This window comes from Euprymna scolopes, chromosome 23, assembly GCF_053919585.1.
Source record: "Euprymna scolopes isolate OS-2025 chromosome 23, ASM5391958v1, whole genome shotgun sequence".
Lineage (NCBI taxonomy): Eukaryota > Metazoa > Mollusca > Cephalopoda > Sepiida > Sepiolidae > Euprymna > Euprymna scolopes.
The window spans coordinates 56,310,313-56,331,993 of NC_136504.1; the positions used below are offsets into that span (position 1 = coordinate 56,310,313).

Here is a 21,681-nt window from a genome sequence, read left to right on the forward strand (position 1 = left end):
CATTATTGAATGCGTCAATGAAATTTGAAATAAATATTTAAATTCATAAATTATTGAATGTGTCATTCAAATTTGAAATAAATTGTTAAATTCATACATTATTCATGCATCATTAAAATTTGAAATTATATTCAACTCATACATTGTTGAATGCGTTATTAAAATTTGAAAAAAATATTTAAATTCATATATTATTGAATTCGTCATTAAAATTTTAAACAAATATTTGTTTGATACATTATTAAATGCGTCATTATAATTTTAAATATTTAATTCATGCATTACTGAATGCGTCATTTATATTTGTAGAAAAAAAACTATTTAATTCATACATTATTAAATGCGTCATTAAAATTGGAATAAATATATAATTCATACATTATTGAATCCCTCATTCAAATGTAAACAAATGTTTAATTCATACATTATTGAATGAGTCATTATAATTTAAACAAATATTTAATTTCATACATTATTGAATGTGTCATTCAAATTTGAAATAAATAGTAAAGTTCATACATTATTTAATACATCATGAAAATTTGTAATAAATATTTAAATTCATACATTATTGGATGTGTCACTAAAATTGGAAATAAATATTTAATTCATAATTCGTGAATGCGTCATTAAAATTAAAATAAATATATTAAAATTCATACATTATTGAATGCGTTAATAAATTTGGAAATCAATATTTAATTAATACATTATTGAATGCGTCATTGAAAGTACTACATTATGGAATTAATTAAAATTTGAAATCAATATTTTAATTAATACATTATATAATGCCTCAATAAAATGTGAAAGAAACATTTAAATTCATACATTATTGAATGCGTCATTAAAATTTGGAATAAAAAAATTTCAAATAATTATTTAAATTCATACATTATTGAATGTGTCAATAAAATTTTAAATAAATATTTAAATTAATATATTATTGAATACCTCATTTAAATTTGAAATAAATGTTTAATTCATACATTATTGAATGCGTCATTGAAAGTACTACATTATGGAATTAATTAAAATTTGAAATCAATATTTTAATTAATACATTATATAATGCCTCAATAAAATGTGAAAGAAACATTTAAATTCATACATTATTGGATGCGTCAATAAAATTTGAAAAAAAAATCTGAACTAATACATTGTTGAACGCTTAATTCAAATGCAAATAAATATTTAAATTCATACATAATTGAATGCGTCATTAACATTCGAAATAAATATTTAAATTCATACGTTATTGAATGCGTCATTCAAATTTGAAATAAATAATAAAATTCATATATTAATAAATGCGTCAATAAAATTTGAAATAAAATATTTAAATTCATACATGATTTAATGTGTCATTCAATTTTTATACAACTAGTAAACTTCATACATTATTGAATGTGTCATTAAAATTTGAAATAAATATTCAACCCATACATTGTTGAATGCGTCATTAAAATTTGAAATAAATATTTGATTCATACATTGTTGAAAGCGTCATCAAAAATATTTAAATTCATACATTATTAGATGCGTCATTAAAATTTTAAATAAATATTTAATTGATACATTGTTGAATTCGTCATTAACATTCAAAATAATTATTTAAATTTACACATTATTAAATGCGTCATTCACATTCAAAATAAATATTTAACTTCATACATTATTGAATGCGTTATTATTATTTGAAATAAATATTTAAATCCATACATTTTTAATACGTCAATAGAATTTGCAATAAATATTTAATTCATACATTATTGTAAGCATCATTAAAATTTGAAATAGATATGTAATTTATACATTATTGAATGCGTCACTTAAGTTCGAAAGAAATATTTAAATTCATACATTATTAAATGCGTCATAAACAAATAAAATAAATATTAAATTCAGACATTATCGAATGCGTCATTTAAATATTAAATAATTACTTTAAGTCATATATTATTGAATGCGTCTTTACAATTAGAAATAAATATATGAATTCATACATTCTTGAAAACGTCATGAAAATTTATAATAAATATTTAGTTCATACATAATTTAATGCGCCATACAAAATTTGGAAAAATATGTAAATTCATACATTATTGAATACGTCATTAAAAGTTGAAGTAAATAATTAAATTCATACATTATTGAATGCGTCATTAAAATTTGGAATAAAAAAATTTCAAATAATTATTTAAATTCATACATTATTGAATGTGTCAATAAAATTTTAAATAAATATTTAAATTAATATATTATTGAATACCTCATTTAAATTTGAAATAAATATTTAATTCATATATTATTGAATTCGTCAATAAAATTTTAAATAAATATTTAAATTAATATATTATTGAATACCTCATTTAAATTTGAAATAAATCTTTAATTAATGCATTATTGAATGCGTCAATGAAATGTTAAATAAATACTTAAATTAATATATTATTGAATACTTCATTTAAATTGAAATAAATCTTTAATTCATACATTATTGAATGCGTCAATAAAATTCTAAATAAATATATAATTCATACATTGTTGAGTTCATCATTTACATTCAAAATAATTATTTAAATTTATACATTATTGAATGCGTCATCAAAATTTGATATAGATGGTTTAATTGATACATTGTTGAATGCGTCATTAACATTCAACATAATTATTCATATTAATACATTATTGAATGGGTCATTAAAATTTGAAATAAATATATAATTACTACATTGTTGAATGCGTCATTAAATAGTGAAATAAATATTTAAATTGTACATAATTTAATGCGTCATTACGAGGAGTGTGCAATAATAATGCCCCTGGCCCACTTACTATAGCAGTAGAGCAACGAAACTTGGCACAGTTATTTGTCTTTCTCTACATGGGAAGCACCAAGAGTTGTGCATTTCTCCCATAGTTTGATGCAGCTCTGGAGACCGTTCTTTAAATGTAATTCGATAACCCGCAATAGGCATATTAGGAGATCTTGTATAGAGTATATACAATGGAGGGGGAGAGAGAGTTATCTAGATGGATTAACTAGGGAATTATTAAATAATTATGGTATTTTATATATGTTAGAAGGGGACTTTAGTACTATTGGGCGATAGCGGATATAAAACTCTTTAGGGAGTAGTTCTATATGCGTATTGTGTTCAGCGTTAAGTACCTTGACGCATCTAGCTTAAATTGTTTTTTTTTTTAGAAATGTGTCTGAAGATTTAACTCATTATCTTTATGTTCATTAAGGGTGACTCTAGGAAGAAACGCTTTAATCCATTGAGACATTCACCCATTTAAATATCTTGAATGCTAATTTCTGTTAATTATTTTTTTTTCTATTTCAGTGCGCGTACTTTACCTCATATTCCTGGTAGATGAATCGTCAGCGGTCGGCTCTAAATACTTTATTTCCCTACTATTGTTCATCACAAAGATCATCTGTAGATTAAACCTCTCGAGCGGCAGCATCAGTATAGGAGTGTACACGTACAGTAACATCATAAATCATCAAATTTCATTTAAGATATACAAAAGCAAACGGGAATTGTTATTACTAATTTGGGCACTACTCAAAAACTACACAGGAGGCCAAACTAATACCGCAGCCGGCTTATCGTACGTACACCAAAGATTGAGAGAGATTAAATATAAGGCGACGGTAATTCTGGTGACAGGTGGGGAATCTATTAATTGTCATGCAACAGCATTTCAAGCATCACAAGTGAAGCGTATAGCAAAGAAAGTGATCGTCGTTGGTGTTGGTCCAGGTGTCAATAGAGCGGAACTGATACTGATCGCCAGTTCAATATCTTACGTATACCAAACGATATACACTAATCTAATGAATATTGCAACCATCTTGGCCTTTCAGCTATGCAACGGTACGTATATACATATATCCATATCGAAACCGGAAAATCGTGACCCGTCGAGTCAGTCTCTGAACTTGGGGTGAATCTTTTTAATCAGTTAAATACGAATGAATAGAAAGATAAAATCGTAAATTAGTTTCTTTCTGTTCGATATATCCCCACTTTATTCGTTCTCTTTTTTGCCTTTCTTTCTTTTCCCTGTTTACGCTCCAGATACGGGTAAAATAGAATTTCTACTTGTGCTGTTCTAATAAAACTAATAAAGATAGGATAAAATAATTGAGAAGAAACTCAATCATTTTATCCTAGCTTTATTAGCTTTCATTTTTTATAAAGATAAAAGAGAGAGAGAGAGAGAGGGAGAGGGATAGAGAGAGAGAGAAAGAGAGAGAGAAAGAGAAAGAGAAAGAGAGAGATACAAAGACGTAGGATGGAAGAAAAAGTGATAAATAATGTCTATTTAATAAATCTCAAACGTCTGTGTTTGTGTTCGTATGTCTGCTAAAATCTTTCCTCGTTCGCATTGTACAGGCACCAAAGCGGCATCGATAGAAAGAGCGGTCTCTCGAAAAAAATATCGAAAAGTTGGAAAAATCATCTTTCATTTCGTGTAGAATGTCGTTTTTTTAAAGGGGTCAGATAAAAGCTTTCCTTTCGATGCGCATTGCAAACCGCGTATGCGCTAACCATCGTTACGTTCTTTCGTTTTAAATAGCTAACTTTGTCACGTTATGACATCTGTGGATCCATTGATAAAAGGGTTGGTTTACTAACTAAAGTCATGCCAGTTTTCGCCCGGCACGTGTCATCTTTTATTTTTCTCTTACGACCAGGCAACGCCCCCCCACCGTTCTTAATGTAATAACTTTTTTTATGACCGGGCAACGTCGGTCCCAATCGCTAATAAAAGTGAGGAAGTCAAAGAAAATACAATGAGAGGTGAGCGTGATGCGCAGAAACTTAGTAACAAAGAAATAATTTGGTGATATGATTGCTAATTACGGTTAATTACAACAATTAAAATTGATTTTCAACAAAAAATTTTACGAACCTCTCATGATTGTAGAGGGAGACCATATATTTTCTGCAACTATATTACTGAACGTACTTAGATGATATGGTACATATGGAAAAGCGGTAAAAAATGATTATGGCCCCTTCGCTTGCGCTTAAAATCCATATATTTAATTTATAACTAAGTTGATTACAACAACAGCTTGTTTTCGACATAACACAATAAAAAACTGAATATATAAGCAAGTATTTTGTTTTATTAAAATACATAGAGAAAATTCTTTATAGAAGAACCGTTTAGCAAGATTATATATATATATATATATATATATATATATATATATATATATATATATATATATATATATATATAAATAAAATGAACTCATTTTTCCCCTCCGACTTTGACGTTTATAGGACTGCACCTGTATACATTTGGTGAAGCCGTATCATTCACAAACTGAATCACGACATCTGCCGTATGTTATAGGGTTATTGCATATCCAGTACTCGCTGATCAGAGTTTCCTATATTCTGTCTGGTGAGAGTCCACTGTAAAAATCTGTTACATTTAATGGAAGTAGTAAAGTAAACTCTCTCTAACAAATTCATCCTACCACCGCCACTCACTTACACCGTTCCAGACCGTTCACAGGAGACATTTAAAACCGACCACCGGTTAGAATTTATCTAAAAACTGGACTGGACTTACGCTGAAACGAACCACGCTTACTTTGCCATTGGTTAGCATAAAACATAAACACAATTTCTAAAGCATTTATTATAATAAAATTAGATTCAAACAGAACACAATCCGTTACCTGGAATTGAATTCAGGAGACATTTAAAACCGACCACCGGTTAGAATTTATCTAAAAACTGGACTGGACTTACGCTGAAACGAACCACGCTTACTTTGCCATTTGTTAGGATAAAACATAAACACAATTTATAAAGCATTTATTATAATAAAATTAGATTCAAACAGAACACAATCCGTTACCTGGAATTGAATTCACAATTACATTACTTCGATTTCGTTATAACCCGCGTGGTTAGAGTTTAATGAAAACCTGAATTGACATTTACGTGAAACGCACCAAACTTACTTACTTACACAAACACAACTTCCGTTTCGCTCTTTCCTTACGTGCTTTTTTTCTTCCTTTCTTTCTTTCTTTCTTACCTTTCGTTGTCTTTTTGTAAAGCTATTTCTTACAAAACTTCCTTCATAATCTTTCCTTTCGGTCTTTCCTTCTTTCTTTCTTTTCTCTCCATTTTCTGCTCTTTCCATTGTTAAAACGAAACGAAACAACCTGATATTCCAGGTTTTACTTACACTCTATCACTAGACGACTATTACTTGTGTATCCCACTCTATTTGTGCCACGTTCCTTTACTTTTTCACCGTACCACTTACCAGACGACATTCACGTACATGGACTTCCCTTTTTGTTCTTTTTCTTGGGGGCCGGTTTAAGTTACTACACGTTACCCATGGATCGGGCGATCGCTGTCAGACGTCACGATAATACGACTTCTTTTTTTTTATTTTTTACTTTTATTAAAAAAGAATAAAAACCGATTGAAAATACTTTCAAACATAAAGTAAACTGATTCATGTAATTAAAAAAAAGTAGCATTTATTGCCTTTGGTAATAATTATTTATTGCTTATTTGTTTTGTTTTTCACCTTTTTTTCGACTAACCATTCTTAAATCTCACTATAAAATCGATTTTAGTACATTTGAGGTGCGGAGGGGGCCATTCCAACCTCCGAAGGGGGTTTGTATTACTGTACACATACATTCGAAAAAGTTGTCAAAAAACAAAAACAAATATATAACAAATAAATGTTATCAAAGGCAAGATAAGTTACTTTTCTGCCAAACTGGATATATATTTTTTTCGTGTTTTTATTCGATGTAACATATTTATTCAGCTCGAAAACCATACAGTGTTTACCGATGTATTCGAAAATTCAAGATGGCGTCTGACACCCTCTTTAACACCGTAAGTATAGAAAAAGGTGTTATAAATAAAAAACTATACAAAATACTATTAAAAACACGCCGAATATATGTCAACTTGTGTCACATTAACATGTATTGAGCGAGTTTTTAACAGTATTTTATTAGGTTTTTTTATTTATAACATCTTTTCCCAAACTTACCGTGTTAAAGAGAGAATCAGACTAGATCTTGAATGTTCCAATACATCGGTAAACACTATATAGTTTTCGAGCTGAATAAACATGTTACATTGAATAAAAACACGAAAAATATATCAAGTTAGGTAGAAGAGTAACTTATCTTGCCTTTGTTGTTTTTTGACAACTTTTTCGAATCTATGTGTACAGTAATACAACGGAGTTTTTCTGGGGGGAGAATTAGCGATTTTGGAAAATTTCAGACGATTACTTACAAATCTAGCGATTATTTCCCTTTCGTTATAAACTTTTTTTTCTTTAATTTCTTTGTTTAATAAATATTTTGTGGGGTTTGTATTACTCTACACATAGATTCGAAAAAGTTGTCCAAAAAGAAATATATAACAAATAAATGTTATCAAAGGCAAGATAAGTTACTTTTCTACTAAACTGGATATATGTTTCGTGTTTTTATTCAATGTAACATGTTTATTCAGCTCGAAAACCATACAGTGTTTACCGATGTATTGGAACATTCAAGATGGCGTCTGATTCTCTCTTTAATACGGTAAGTGTGGGAAAAGATGTTATAAATTTTGTCTAGTTTTTTATTTATAACACCTTTTTCCATACTTACGGTGTTAAAGAGGGTGTCAGACGCCATCTTGAATTTTCGAATACATCGGATAACACTGTATGGTTTTCGAGCTGAATAAATATGTTACATTGAATAACATTTATTTGTTATATATTTGTTTTTTTTGACAACTTTTTCGAATGTATGTGTACAGTAATACAAACACCCATTTTGTGTTTTATATACATAAAGTACAATTGTTGAATATTACTGTTTTGATTATATTCGTTGGGGGGGGGACAATTTAAAAATTAAGAAAGATTAAAATGAAGCGAAATTTAAGTTTCCGTTCCATTTTTACAACAACCGTAAAACAGTGCATACTCAGCAAGTTTTATCGTAATTTATAAGCATATTGAAACACTAAATCAACATTTTATTTATTTTTTTGCATAATTAATGATGGAAGTATTTTTCTGTTTATTTTCTTAACATCTGTTAAAAAAAATAAATAATTTGTACATTCTCTTGAAAAAAAGAATCAAACTTTTCTCTACTTTCACATGTGTTCCATTTTAACAAACTGAGCCACAGCAACGCGTGGCCGGGTACAGCTAGTATATATATATATATATATATATATATATATATATATATATATATATATATATATATATATATATATATATATATACTAGCATGGGTGCCCGGTGTTGCCGGGGTATTGGAGGTGTGTGCTGAGCAAAAAAAAAAAAAAAAAAGCCGTCAATTTTTTTAACTTTGACCCCTATTATAACCCCTTAACATCTATTGTTTTGGGCTCAAATCGAGTTATTAAGTTAGATCCATGTCCAAGGACCCTATGTTTCAAATTTTAAGTGTTTAAGACCCCATAATGTCGGAGGAGTTTGGTAGAGTTCTCAAAGGTCAAATCCTTGAATTTGACCCCTTAATCGGGCCGAAACTCTATCACGTCGATTTTCCCAAATCTCAGTACTCTGTATATCAAACTTCAAGTCTGTAGACTTAAAATTGACAGAGTTATTGCGTATGGAAATGTACACACACAGACACACAGACAGATACACAGACGCGTCAAATTTAATATATATACTAGCAAGAGTGTCCGGCGTTGCCGTTCGTCAATGAGAAAAACTGTCTTTAATTCACTGAAGATGGTCGGTTTTCGACTGAAATAATGATTTATATTTCATTTATTTAACAAATTCTTTGCGCACTGAAATTGGTTTTATAATTTTTCCTATTGTTTTCAAATCTCAGGTATTTTTAAGTGTAGAAATAGCGATATATATATATATATATATATATATATATATATATATGTATATATATTAAACAGTGTCTCATGGTAAACAACTGATGATCCTTGAAAACTTAAGAGTAATGTTATTAGTTTCACAAAAGCAAGTTTCTTCAGTGAACAAAAGATTAAATGACTTACGACATAATTTGTAACGAAGGATTAAAAATAATTTTTATATTTAAAAATATGTTTATAGTTTTTAAGGTTAAAAAGCTTTCAAGATTATATATATATATATATATATATATATATATATATATATATATATATATATATATATATATATATATATATATAGTAGCAGATACAACCAACGTTGCCCGGGGTTGAATAAGACTCAACAAATGTTTCATTCTCCCATACTTTTATTCTCATTAAAATTCGCCCGTTGTTCAATCAAATCGATTGATTGCCTGCTGTAGTTGAAAACCCATCGCGGTATACAAGGAGAAAGATTCACATGCCTCCCTGTACTGACTTAGTCCACAATACATTGAAGTCTACATTGCACTGTAGAAAATTCGCATGGTTCAATTGTGCTCTAAAAAGAAACATTTCGAACGCGATTTTTTTAAAAAGAATCTACTGTTGATTATATACGTTGGGCTTTTCTGCTTCTGAAGCGATACAATTTCTCGAATGCAATTGCAATCTTAGCTCGTATTATATGTTAACTTTGATCTTAATTGGACTTCATTTTGTCAGATTTTTGTTGATCGATTTTCGATACATCGAATAAATTCCGATACAAAACCTATCTAAGAACACTTTCACACACATAAAGTACATTAGTATGAAATTTAAAACAATTAGGCACAACCGTTTTGTAGTGTGAGGGAACGACCTCGCACATACACTCGTGCACAATGTTCCTTATATATATATATATATATATATATATATATATATATATATATATATATATATATATATATATATACTAGCATTTCAGCCCGGCGTTGCCAGGGTGTCTAGAGGTGTATGCTGAGCAAAAAAAAAAATAAATAAAAATAATAATAAATAAACAAATAAAAAACGGTCAATTTTTAAAAACTTTTACCCCTATTATGACCCCTTAACATTTATTGTTTTCGGTTCAAATCGAGTTATTAAGTTAGATCAATGTCCAAGGAACCTATATCTAAAATGTCAAGTGTTTAGACCCAAAATTGTAGGAGGAGTTTGGTAGAGTTCTCAAATGTCAATTTATTTTTAATTTTGACCTCTTAACAGCCAAATTTCTGACCGAAAACCGATCACATAGATGTTCCCAAATCTCAGTACCATATATATCAAATTTCGAGTCTGTAGACTAAAATTGGCAGTTATTGCGTACGGAAATGTACACAGATACACAGACAAACAGACAGACAGACACACAGACACGTTCACTTTTATAGATATACCAGCATTTTATCCCGACGTTGGCCGGGTGTTTGGATGTGTATGCTGAGCAAAAAAAAAAAAAATAATAATAAATAAACAAATAAAAAACAGACAATTTTAAAAAATTTTACCCTTATTATGACCCCTTAACATTTATTGTTTTCGGTTCAAATTGAGTTATTATGTTAGATCCATGCCCATGGAACCTATATCTAAAATTCCAAGTGTTTAGACCCAAAATAGTCGGAGGAGTTTGGTAGAGTTCTCAAAGGTCAAACCGTTGAATTTTGACCCACTTAACAGTCAAATTTCTGGCCGAACACGGATCACATAGATTTTCCCAAATCTTACTAACCTATATATCAAATTTCGAGTCTGTAGACTGAAAATTGACAGAGTTATTGCGAAGGAAAATGTACACAGACACACAGACAGACACATTCACTTTTATAGACATACTAGCATGGGTGCCCGGCATTGCCCGGGTATTTGGAGATGTACGTTGAGCAAAAAAAAAAAAAAAGCGGTCAATGTTTTTTAACTTTGACCCCTATTATGACCCCTTAAAATTTATTGTTTTGGGCTCAAATCAAGTTAAGTTATATCCATGCCCAATGAACCTATATCTAAAATTTAATGTGTGTAGACTCAAAATTATCGGAGGAGTTTGGTAGAGTTCTCAAAGGTCAAATCGTTGAACTTTAACCCCTTAAAAGCAAAATTTCTGGTTGCAACCAATCATACAGATTTTCCCAAATCTCAGCGCCATGTATATCAAATTTCGAGTCTGTAGACTAAAAATTGACAGAGTTATTGCGTAGGGAAATGTACAGACACACACAGACGCACACACACACACAAACACACATACAAACACGTTCACTTTTATAGATATAAAGATAGACTAGCAATTGGTGGCCGACGTTGTCCGGGTATTTGGAGGTGTATGCTGAGCAAAATTAAAAAAAAAAACCGGAATTTTTTAAAACTTTCACCCCTATTATGACCTCTTAAAATTTATTGTTTTTGGGCTCAAACAAAGTTATTAATTTAGATCCATGCCCAAAGAACCAATATCTAAAATGTAAAGTGTCGGAGGAGTTTGGTAGAGTTCTCAAAGGTCAAATCCTTGAACTTTGACCCCCTAACAGCTAAATTTCTGGCCGAAACTCGATCACATCGATTTTGTCTAATCTCAGTACCCTGTATATCAAATTTCGAGTCTGTTGACTAAAAATTGACAGAGTTATTGCGTAGGGAAACGTACACACACAGACAGACACTTTCACTTTTATAGATATATAGATATATGTATGTACTAGCATGGCTTCCCAGTATATGCTGAGCAAAAAAAAAAAAAAAAAAAAACGGTCAATTTTTTTAAACTTTGATCCCTATTATGACCCTTTAACATCTATTGTTTTGTGCTCAAATCAAGTTATTAAGTTAGATCCATGTCCAAGGAACCTATATCTAAGATTTCAAGTGTTTAGACCCAAAATTGTTGGAGGAGTTTCAAAGGTCAAATCGTTGAACTTTGACCCCTTAATCGCCAAGTTTCTGGCCAAAAACCGATCACATAGATTTTCCCAAATCTCAGTACCCTGTATATCACATTTCGAGTCTGTAGACTAAAAATTGACAGAGTTATTGCGTAGGGAAATGTACACAGAAACACACACACACACACATAGACACGTTCAATTTTATAGATATACTAGCATTTCAGCCCGGCGTTGCCCGGGTGTTTGGATGTGTATGTTTAACAAAAAAAAAAGTGGAAGTAGAAAGGCAGGCTCGAACCCGTACCGCAAAGGAGGAAAAGAACGGGGTAAAACCCAACGTTTATTCTGTTACGACCACCGCAAAACCAGAAGAGACATTTTTTTAAATTAAGCTGGACAATCTAAAGGAGAGGATAACTTAAAAAAATATCGGCGAAAAAAGTGACGCCCCCTGTAGAAAAGTGCGTAGCTGAAGGGGAAGATATTAAAGCTTGCCCTATCTCTGAATTCCCTTTTATGTAAAATTTCAAATATTTAGACAAGAAATTGTCTGAGTAATTTGGAAGAGACCGCAGAGGTCATTTTTTTAAAACTTTGACACCTATTATGACCCCTTAAAATGTATTGTTTTGGGCTCAAATCAAGTAAGATCCATATCCAAGGAACCTATATCTAAAATTTCAAGTGCATAGACCCAAAATTGTCTGAGTAGTTTGGTAGAGTTCTCAAAGGTCAAATCGTTGAATTTTGACCCCTGAATCGCCAAATTTCTGGCCAAAAACCGATCCCATTGATGTTCCCAAATCTTAGAACCCTGTATATCAAATTTCGAGTCTGTAGACTAAAAATTGACAGAGTTAATGCGTAGGGAAATGCACACAGACACACGCACAGAGACACGTTCACTTATATATATATATATGCATACATACATACGTATATATATATATATATATATATGTATATATATATATATATATATATATATATATGAAGAATAAAACATATAAATACATTTGAAGCCAAAGCAGCAACGCGAAATTTTTTATAAAATACTTTTAACAAATAAACACCCGTTTATTTTATAAAAAAGTTCGCGCTGCAGTTTTGGCTTCAAATGTATTTATACATGGTTTATTCTTCAAATTTCACCCAACGCTTCTAACGGATATACACAAAAAAACTACCAAGATTATATATATATATATATATATATATATATATATATATATATATATATATATATATATATATATATATATATATATATATATATATACAAGGTGCGTCTGGTGTTTGAGAAAGTAATCAAAAAGACAAACAAAAACATCGGTATTACAAAAAGTCACTTTACTGTACATAAACTAAAATATTATTTTTTAACTTTATTCCAAAAAAAAAAATCGCCCTCAGCATCAATTACAGCTTCTATTCGAGACCTAAACCGTTGGCAGGCATGTTTAAGATGGTCCTCATCGATGTCCTGCATTACTCTGACTATTGATGCTTTCAAAGAAGCTTTAGTGTTATGAGGATGTTTATTAACATCTGTCTCAACAACATAATAATCCAACGGATTTGGGTCTGGAGAGCTTGGAGGCCACAAATTGGGGGTAATGTGATCATGGAAATTCTCTGCTAACCATTCTTGTGTCTTCTGAGCCTTATGTGCCGGTGCAGAGTCTTGTTAAAAGATGTAGGGCCTTCCGTTTCTTACTCTATCAATCCAAGGCTTCACACCAGTACTCAGGACTTCAATGTAAGCAGCAGAATTGATTTTTAGTCCTTGTGGAAAGAAATGTGGTGGCATCACATTTCCCTCATTGCTAACCACCCCCAAAACCATAACAGTTGCTGCAAATTTTGTGTGCATGACGTTTGGAACTTCAGAAGGGTCAGCACATAGCCATCTGTCATTTCTTCGGTTATCTTTTCGTCTTGGTCAAAATTTCTTTCATCTGAAAAAAAAAAAAAAAAGAATGTGTTGCTCAGCAGGATGTTTCAGTTTGCTTAAAAGCCTTTTGGATCTTACCAACTGATTTTCTTTGGTGGTCTCAGAGAAAAACTGGCCTCTCTTCATCACATTGAACTTGTATGGAAGATTTGGATGACAATTCCTACGAATTGTGGCTTCTGAGACATTAAGGTCTTTTGCAATTGACCTCATTGACTTTGAAGGCTCTCATCAATGATGTTTTGAACTCTCTGAACAAATTCAGGTGTTCTTATGCTGTCAGAGCGTTGTTGATGCTTCTTGTGTTTAGCAACTGGAGAAATTGGGCCATTTTTGTCCTCTAATTCTTTGCGAACTTTAAAGACAAACGATTTGGCAACTTTTAGAAATTGTGCAATTTGCAAATCACTGTGTTCTGCCATTATTGCAACTATTACAGCCTGTCTTTTCATTTCCTGAGTTATATTAATATCCGCCATAATTAATTTTCTGAAAGAAACAAATTAAAAGATTAAATAATAGATAAAAGAGATGAAATAAGTGATGTTCTCAAATACCAGACGCATATATATATATATATATATATATATATATATATATATATATATATATATATATATATATGTATATATATATATATGTATATATATATATATATATATATATATATATATATATATATATATATATATATATATGAGGTTAGAAAGAACGACCGCGTGCATATCTGTATTTTTTTTTAAATAAACAAAATTTATTTATTTAAAGTTTCAAATTTTCGGCTTATAAAGCATTCATCAGGAATTTTCTTTTTAAACAATACAATATATTTTTATCTTTTTTTCTTACGTGCCATGATGTCGTTCGGCAGAGTTTGTTGGTTGAAGGTAGAGATTGTTTATTGTCTTTCTAACCTCATATTTTGAATTCCGTTTTCTCCGTGCTTCTAAAAAATAGATTACTACTAAATTACCCATTTGCGCATGGACAGCACTTTCCACTGGACTGACAATACACACAATACACAATATCTACCTTCAACCAACAAACTCTGCCGAACGACATCATGGCACGTAAGAAAAAATATATATTGTATTGTTTAAAAAGAAAATTCCTGATGAAGGCTTTGTAAGCCGAAAATATGAAACTTTAAATAAATAAATTTTGTGTATTTTAAAAAAATACAGATACGCACGTGGTCGTTTTTCTAGCCTCATATTTTAAATTCAGTTTTCTCCGTGCTTCTTAAAATTGGATTACTACTATATATATATATATATATATATATATATATATATATATATATATATATAATAAAATAAAACAACCAGCGATGGTTGACGTAATGTTGTTTTGAAAAAAGAAAAACCGAATGAATTTATGAAATGATCAACGTTTCGTCCCTATTGCAGAGGACATCTTCAGGATATTAAAAGGAAAAATGCAAAAAACGAAAACGATCATAGACCATACGAAAATGAAAATGAAAATGAAACAGTGTTAGAATTCTACCCATATCGGGAAGGAAACTATGTGTGTGTATGGGAAGGTTGAGTTGTTCAATATCTATATATATACACTTTTAAAGATACGTTGAATAAATATGTACACTTTTTTCTCTCTAAATTTATTCATTTCGTTTAAATTATTTAAGGATTAAGGAAAAACGGTTAAACAGGATCTGTTTTTATACCTTGTTCTTTGATTATTATTTCCCCTATACTAGGGGCTAAATGATAGAAGCCCTTCCTTTGCGTAATAGTATTAGTGTTTAATATTAGTGTTGACTCTAAAAGTCTTCTTTTAGATCTATCTATCACGTATTGGAAAATTTTCGCATGATCTAAATTAAATGAATGATCGTGTTCCGCACAGTGGCAAAAGAGTGCATTTAGGGCGTTACCATTCTTTATATCTCTTCTGTGTTCGTAAAGTCTTAGTTTACATTTACGCTGTGTCTCACCTATGTATGCTTGTTGACAATTGTTACATGGGATGGAATATATACCAGCGTCGGCTATGAGGGTTTTGGTAGTTTTTAATGTTAAAATTAGCACGAGCTATTACCCAGATTTTAACTCCATTAATGTGCACTATCAGCACTTCGCATCTTAAAAACTCCGGCGACCTATTAAATAAAATACAAAAATATGGATATACGAAATAAAACCATGCGTAGTTTAGACATAATTTCCCTATACACCAATATTCCTACCAAAAAATGGCTTAATCTACTCCACAAGCACCTAAACAAAATTAAAGCCGATCTACCTTTTTCCTCGGATACATTAATACAAATAATAAAACGTATCACCGATATAACTTATTTTCAGTTCAATAATTCTTACTACAGACAAAAATTTAGACGCTCTATGGGTAACCTTAGTGGTGTACTAGCTTGTTTATTTCTAGAATTCCTAGAGACCAACTCTTTCAAATTTAGTCAATTTAAAAGAGATTACTAAATAATAACGCGTGTACGTTTACGTTTGCCGCCCACGATATTTTTTAACTTTAAAATTATAGATATTAAAATAAGACTCAAAATGTTAATTAGACGTTCATGAAAGAAAATACATAGGTATGTATTTATGAATGAATATTTATGAATAAATATTTAAATAATTATGAATTACTAATCGTGTATGTATTTATGAACGAAATGAACATTTATACATGGATTAATACGCATGTATGTATTTATGAACGAAATGAATACTTATGTATTTGAAAATTAATGTATTCATGAATGAAATTAATGCATATATGTATTTATGAATTAATGCACATATATATTGTATTTATAAGCGAAAGGAATATTTATGTGTTTATGAATTAATATAAATGTACGTATCTATGATTAAAGGAACATTTTTGCATTTGAATTAATAATTGCGTATGATTTATAAATGAAATTGTATATTTATATAGTATACAATTGATGCATATGCACATATTTATATATGAAATAGAATATTTATATATTTATGTATTAATTCATATGTATATATTTATGAATGAAATCGAATATTTATGTATTATGTATTAATTCATATGTATATATTTATGAATGATATTGAATATTTACGTATTATGTATTAATTCATAAGTATATATATTTTGAATGAAATTGAATATTTATGCATTATGTATTAATTCATATGCATATATTTATGAATGAAATGAAATATTTATGTATTATGCATTAATTCATATGTATATATTTATGAATGAAATTGAATATTTATGCATTATGTATTAATTCATATGTATATATTTATGAATGAAATTGAATATTTATGTATTAATTAATATGGTTATATTTATGAATGAAATTGAATATTTATGTATTAATTCATATGCACATATTTATGAATAAAATTGAATATTTATGTATTAATTCATATACACATATTTATGAATGAAATTGAATATTTATGTATCAATTCATATGGTTATATTTATAAATGAAATTGAATATTTATGTATTTATTTATGAATTGGTGCATATGTATTTATTAACTTCTAGTCGCTCGGCGTTGTCCGGTCGTACATTACGCTTAAACGTTATATTTTAATTCATGCGCATGTATTATTATACAACCAATCCTCTATTGAATATATGCTACAAGAAATAATGTTCGCGGTTGACTAATTTGAAAAAAAAAAAGAATATCGTTCATCACATTTTGCCTGTGTTTATTTGCAGTATCACGTCAACTAATATTTGAATGATTGCCCTGGAAAAGTCATTCCTGATTAATGTTTAGTTTTAAAATATGCAAACGAATAAATGATTTACGGCGATTTTAAATGGTAGTCCTCTTTTATCGTAAATTTAACAAATTAATAAAAAAATTGCAACAAAATGAAGTACACCTGCCCTTGGACAGGAAATCATTAGATCGATAGTCGAATGCTCCATCATTGAGCTATATCTTTGGATTACAATAAATCTGTTTCTTAAAAAGAAATTATTTGTTGAGATTTTATTATTTTCCTTGGCTGATGTAACGTAAAATATTCCCCTGTAAAGATGCTTCTTTTTTTTTTATCTATAAGAGAGAAACCGCTAATTCGAAACAAAAAATGAAAAAAAAAAAACACTATATTTTAACTTCTTACCCAACATAAAATATTATTAATATACAAAATATTCCGTGTTTTTTTTTTTCGCTATATAATTTTGAAATTATATTGACGCGGTTGGGTTCGCAGAAGACGTTTAAATTTTATCAGCTAGTTTTATTATGATATATTACAAATCAAACACCACAATAATGGCGTACCTTAATATTTAATATTGGCGAATAAATTCTCCTCAAGTATCAGAAAAAAATATTTGCAACATAATTAAAAACGAAATCCGCAAAACGCAGGCACCACATTTATACGTGAATTAATGGCTAGATTTTAGAACCATTCTGAAGGGGAGATGAGAGAAACTAGGGAAATGTGGCATAAATGTATGAATGGAAAAATAGCACAAAATAAAGATCTTTGAGAATATATATAAAGGGAAAACATTAAGTTTGTCAATTTAAAAATAAAATTATATCTATATTTAAAAGCAGATAGAGTCCCTTAACTATCCCCTTCAAAACATGAGATTCCGCTTTTCAGGCGACTACGTGTGAATATTCGAAAAATTATTTTAAAAATTTAAAGTAGGGGATCATTTTTAATATAAATATTTATGCAATGATTGTTAATATAAATATTAATACAATGATCCCTTATTTTTAGGACTTTCTAACGTTTTAGGACAGATAACTTATCTTATCTGTACAGACCGGGATTCTAAATCTAACCTAATATTACGTACCTATCTCAACGTAAAGACCAGGACCCTAAATTTAACCCAATCGTACGTACCTGCCTCAACATAGAGACCTGAACCCTAAATTTAAGCTAACCTTGCGCATCTATCTCAACAAAGAAACCTGGACCCTAAATTAAACAAAACTAACGCATCTTTCCCAATGTACATACCTGGGCCCTAAATCTAACCTTATCTTGCACATCTATCTCAACGTAGACACCTGGACCCTAAATCTAACCTTATCTTGCACATTTATCTCAACGTAAACACCTGGACTCTCAATTTAGCTGAACCTTACGCATTTATTTAAAAGTAGATACGTGTATCCTAAATTTAATTTAATCATACGTATGTCATACGTCAAGACCTAGGCTCTAAATTTAACCTAGCCATACGCATCTATCTCAATGTAGAGACCTGGACCCTAAATCTAGCTTAATCTCGATCCCTCACCTAACCTAACGATCTCAACGTTGAAACCTGGACCCATACGTTTTAGCTCATCCTACGTATATAAAGGCAGGCATTACAAATTTACAAACTCAGTATTTGTGCGTACAGTGTGGAGAGCTTAACCCTAAAACCTTTTTTTATATTTTTTAACAGTGTTTCGCTAGGTTCATTTTTTTCAATTTTTTCTACAAAAGACGTGAAATGTTTATTTATATAAAATTAGTTAGTTGTTTGTGAACGCCGTTGTTAGACACGTCCTCACACCTGTAAAGAGGCTCTTTCTCTCGGTCGATTACGTATCAGTGTTAAATAAAATTATCATCGTTAAATGTCCATATTGAATGGAAGCAACTTTTTTCAATATTAAACGATGTTTCTTTTTTCTTTTGATTAAGTTTATTTACACTCTTCTTGCTACCCTGGTACATGTCTAAATGGCGGTACGTGCAAGCCGTATGGAAGCTTATTCATATGCGTTTGCCCGTGGGGTTACACTGGACCAAGATGCGAACGGTATATTATACGTGAGTATTGTTGTTTCAAGTCCAATTATATTATTAAACTCAAATTTTTCTAATCTCTTGTAATGTTGAATAATACAAACATGCCTCGTTATATTTGGGTTCTCATGTACTTTTTGTCTTCCTGTTTCTATTCTCGATTTTTCTCACTCACCCGCTCCTATACTGAATTTGTTATAGTGAGCCGACATCAGCCGCCATTTTATCTACTAAAACGGTCATTCACAATATGTCTTTTACTGTTTAAAATATTTCAAATTGATATAAATTATTGCACTGTAAAATTAAATAAGTTAAAAGAAAAATAATTTTTTTATTTCGAATTATTTAATCAAACATAAATTCCATTTTTTTTTACTATTCTAGCAAATTACCTAACAATTTATTAGGTTGGTGTATCTACATAAAAACGCGATATATTCTGTAGTCGAGCGAGATGGTCCCGTGGCAGAGGTTTAGGCTTCTTATCATGGGGTCCTGATTTCGAATCTCGCTACATTCAGCCACTCTGATGAGTCGTAGACGACGAAACACGCGTCAGTGGATAATTATATTTTAAATATATATATATATATATATAGTTGAACGTAAAAAAACGGCATTATTTCTGCACCAACTTAATACTAAACAAAAATATCGTAAAAACTGAATTTAACTTGAAAATACCATGAAAAATTTAGTAATCAAGTCAAAAATGGAATTCTTACTTTATTAAACTAAATTAATTTAACTAAATATAACGAGGATTCTAATGAAATATTGTATTTTATTAATCTCGCAAAATGTTTATGAAATTAAAAAAAATTATTTTTCAAGCGAACTGCTTGAAAAATAATTTTAAAACGAATAAACATTTCAGTTGTTTAAAAAAAAAAATCTGGCATAATTCGAACGAAAAGTGATGTCTATATTATTTTATTGGATTAATAAATTATCTGAACATTTAGATTGTGAAGTCCTTTCTTTCGCGTAGACAATATCTCGTGAAAAAAATTAGACAGATTCTGTTTTAGGTTAGACATTTCTAATCTATGAAACCCACGTGCTATCCCACCCAATGAAGAACGCCGACCGCCAACGTTGTTTGCCATGGATTTCTTTTCTTTCATTCTCTCTTCTCACGTCCGTGTCGTCGTCTCTCACTTGGCGACTGTCGAAGGGGTGTGCACTGGCTCACAAGTATAAAAGAAAAATACTACAACAATAAAAATAAATATTAGTTGCACTCTGGGCGCTTGTGTAGCACCATCGTAGGAACTTATCCTCTAAATTCTAAATGCTAACGTCCATATCTTAGTTTTTCCTGTCAGGTCGTTAGTTTATTGGTCAGGCTCGTTAGTTGATGTCAAAACCCCAAGCTACGATTTGCTGTACACTTTGTCTAACTGGAAAATGTCGTCAAGTGTGTCTTACTAGTAGTGGGTCAATTAATCGGAATCGAGAACTGAAAAAAATCGAAACTTTTCGGAGTATCGGAATCTGGAAAAATCCGATACAAAAAACGATTCTTTTAATTGTGTTTTTTTTTTTTTTGATTTTGTTTAAAAAAAATCTTCCGCTGTTGATAGTAATGATAAAATAATAAATATTTATTGATTTTTTTTTAAACTACGAGAAAAAATAAAAGCTATAAATAATTCCTTCCCCCACAAGTGGAGTTTGACGTTTAGGAAAATATCTGAGATTTAACATGTGTTTTATAGGATTCAAGAAAAATAACAACTCTATAGTAAACTATTTATAAAGAATCGGAACCAGAATCGGTAATTCTATTGGAATTGTGAATTTATTACGAACTCGGTAATCATATCGGAATCGGAAAAATATTGGAATCGTTCCATCATCCACCACCACATGCCACACTTCTCAACCGTCGTCAATCGTCGCAAAACCTATTGATTTGTCGTCGGCAGTCGCAAAATCTATTGACTTGTCGTAAGCAGTGGCAAAACCTATTGATTTGTCGTCAGCAGTCGCAAAACATATTGGCTTGTCGTCAGCAGTCGCAAAACCTATTGACTTGTCGTCAGCAGTCGCAAAACCTATTGACTTGTCGTCAGCAGTCGCAAAACCTATTGATTTGTCGTCAGCAGTC

The 21,681-nt window shown here is 30.2% G+C and overlaps 1 protein-coding gene across 1 annotated transcript in view; it reads left to right on the forward strand.

The window, feature by feature from the left end:
* LOC145245616 (uncharacterized) overlaps positions 1-21,681 on the forward strand; it is a 125,553-nt gene that overhangs the window by 53,169 nt on the left and 50,703 nt on the right. The window contains exons 9-10 of the mRNA XM_080107184.1: positions 3,354-3,890; positions 19,461-19,589. Coding sequence (XP_079963310.1) covers positions 3,354-3,890; positions 19,461-19,589 — 666 coding nt within the window. The remainder of the gene's footprint in view (positions 1-3,353; positions 3,891-19,460; positions 19,590-21,681) is intronic.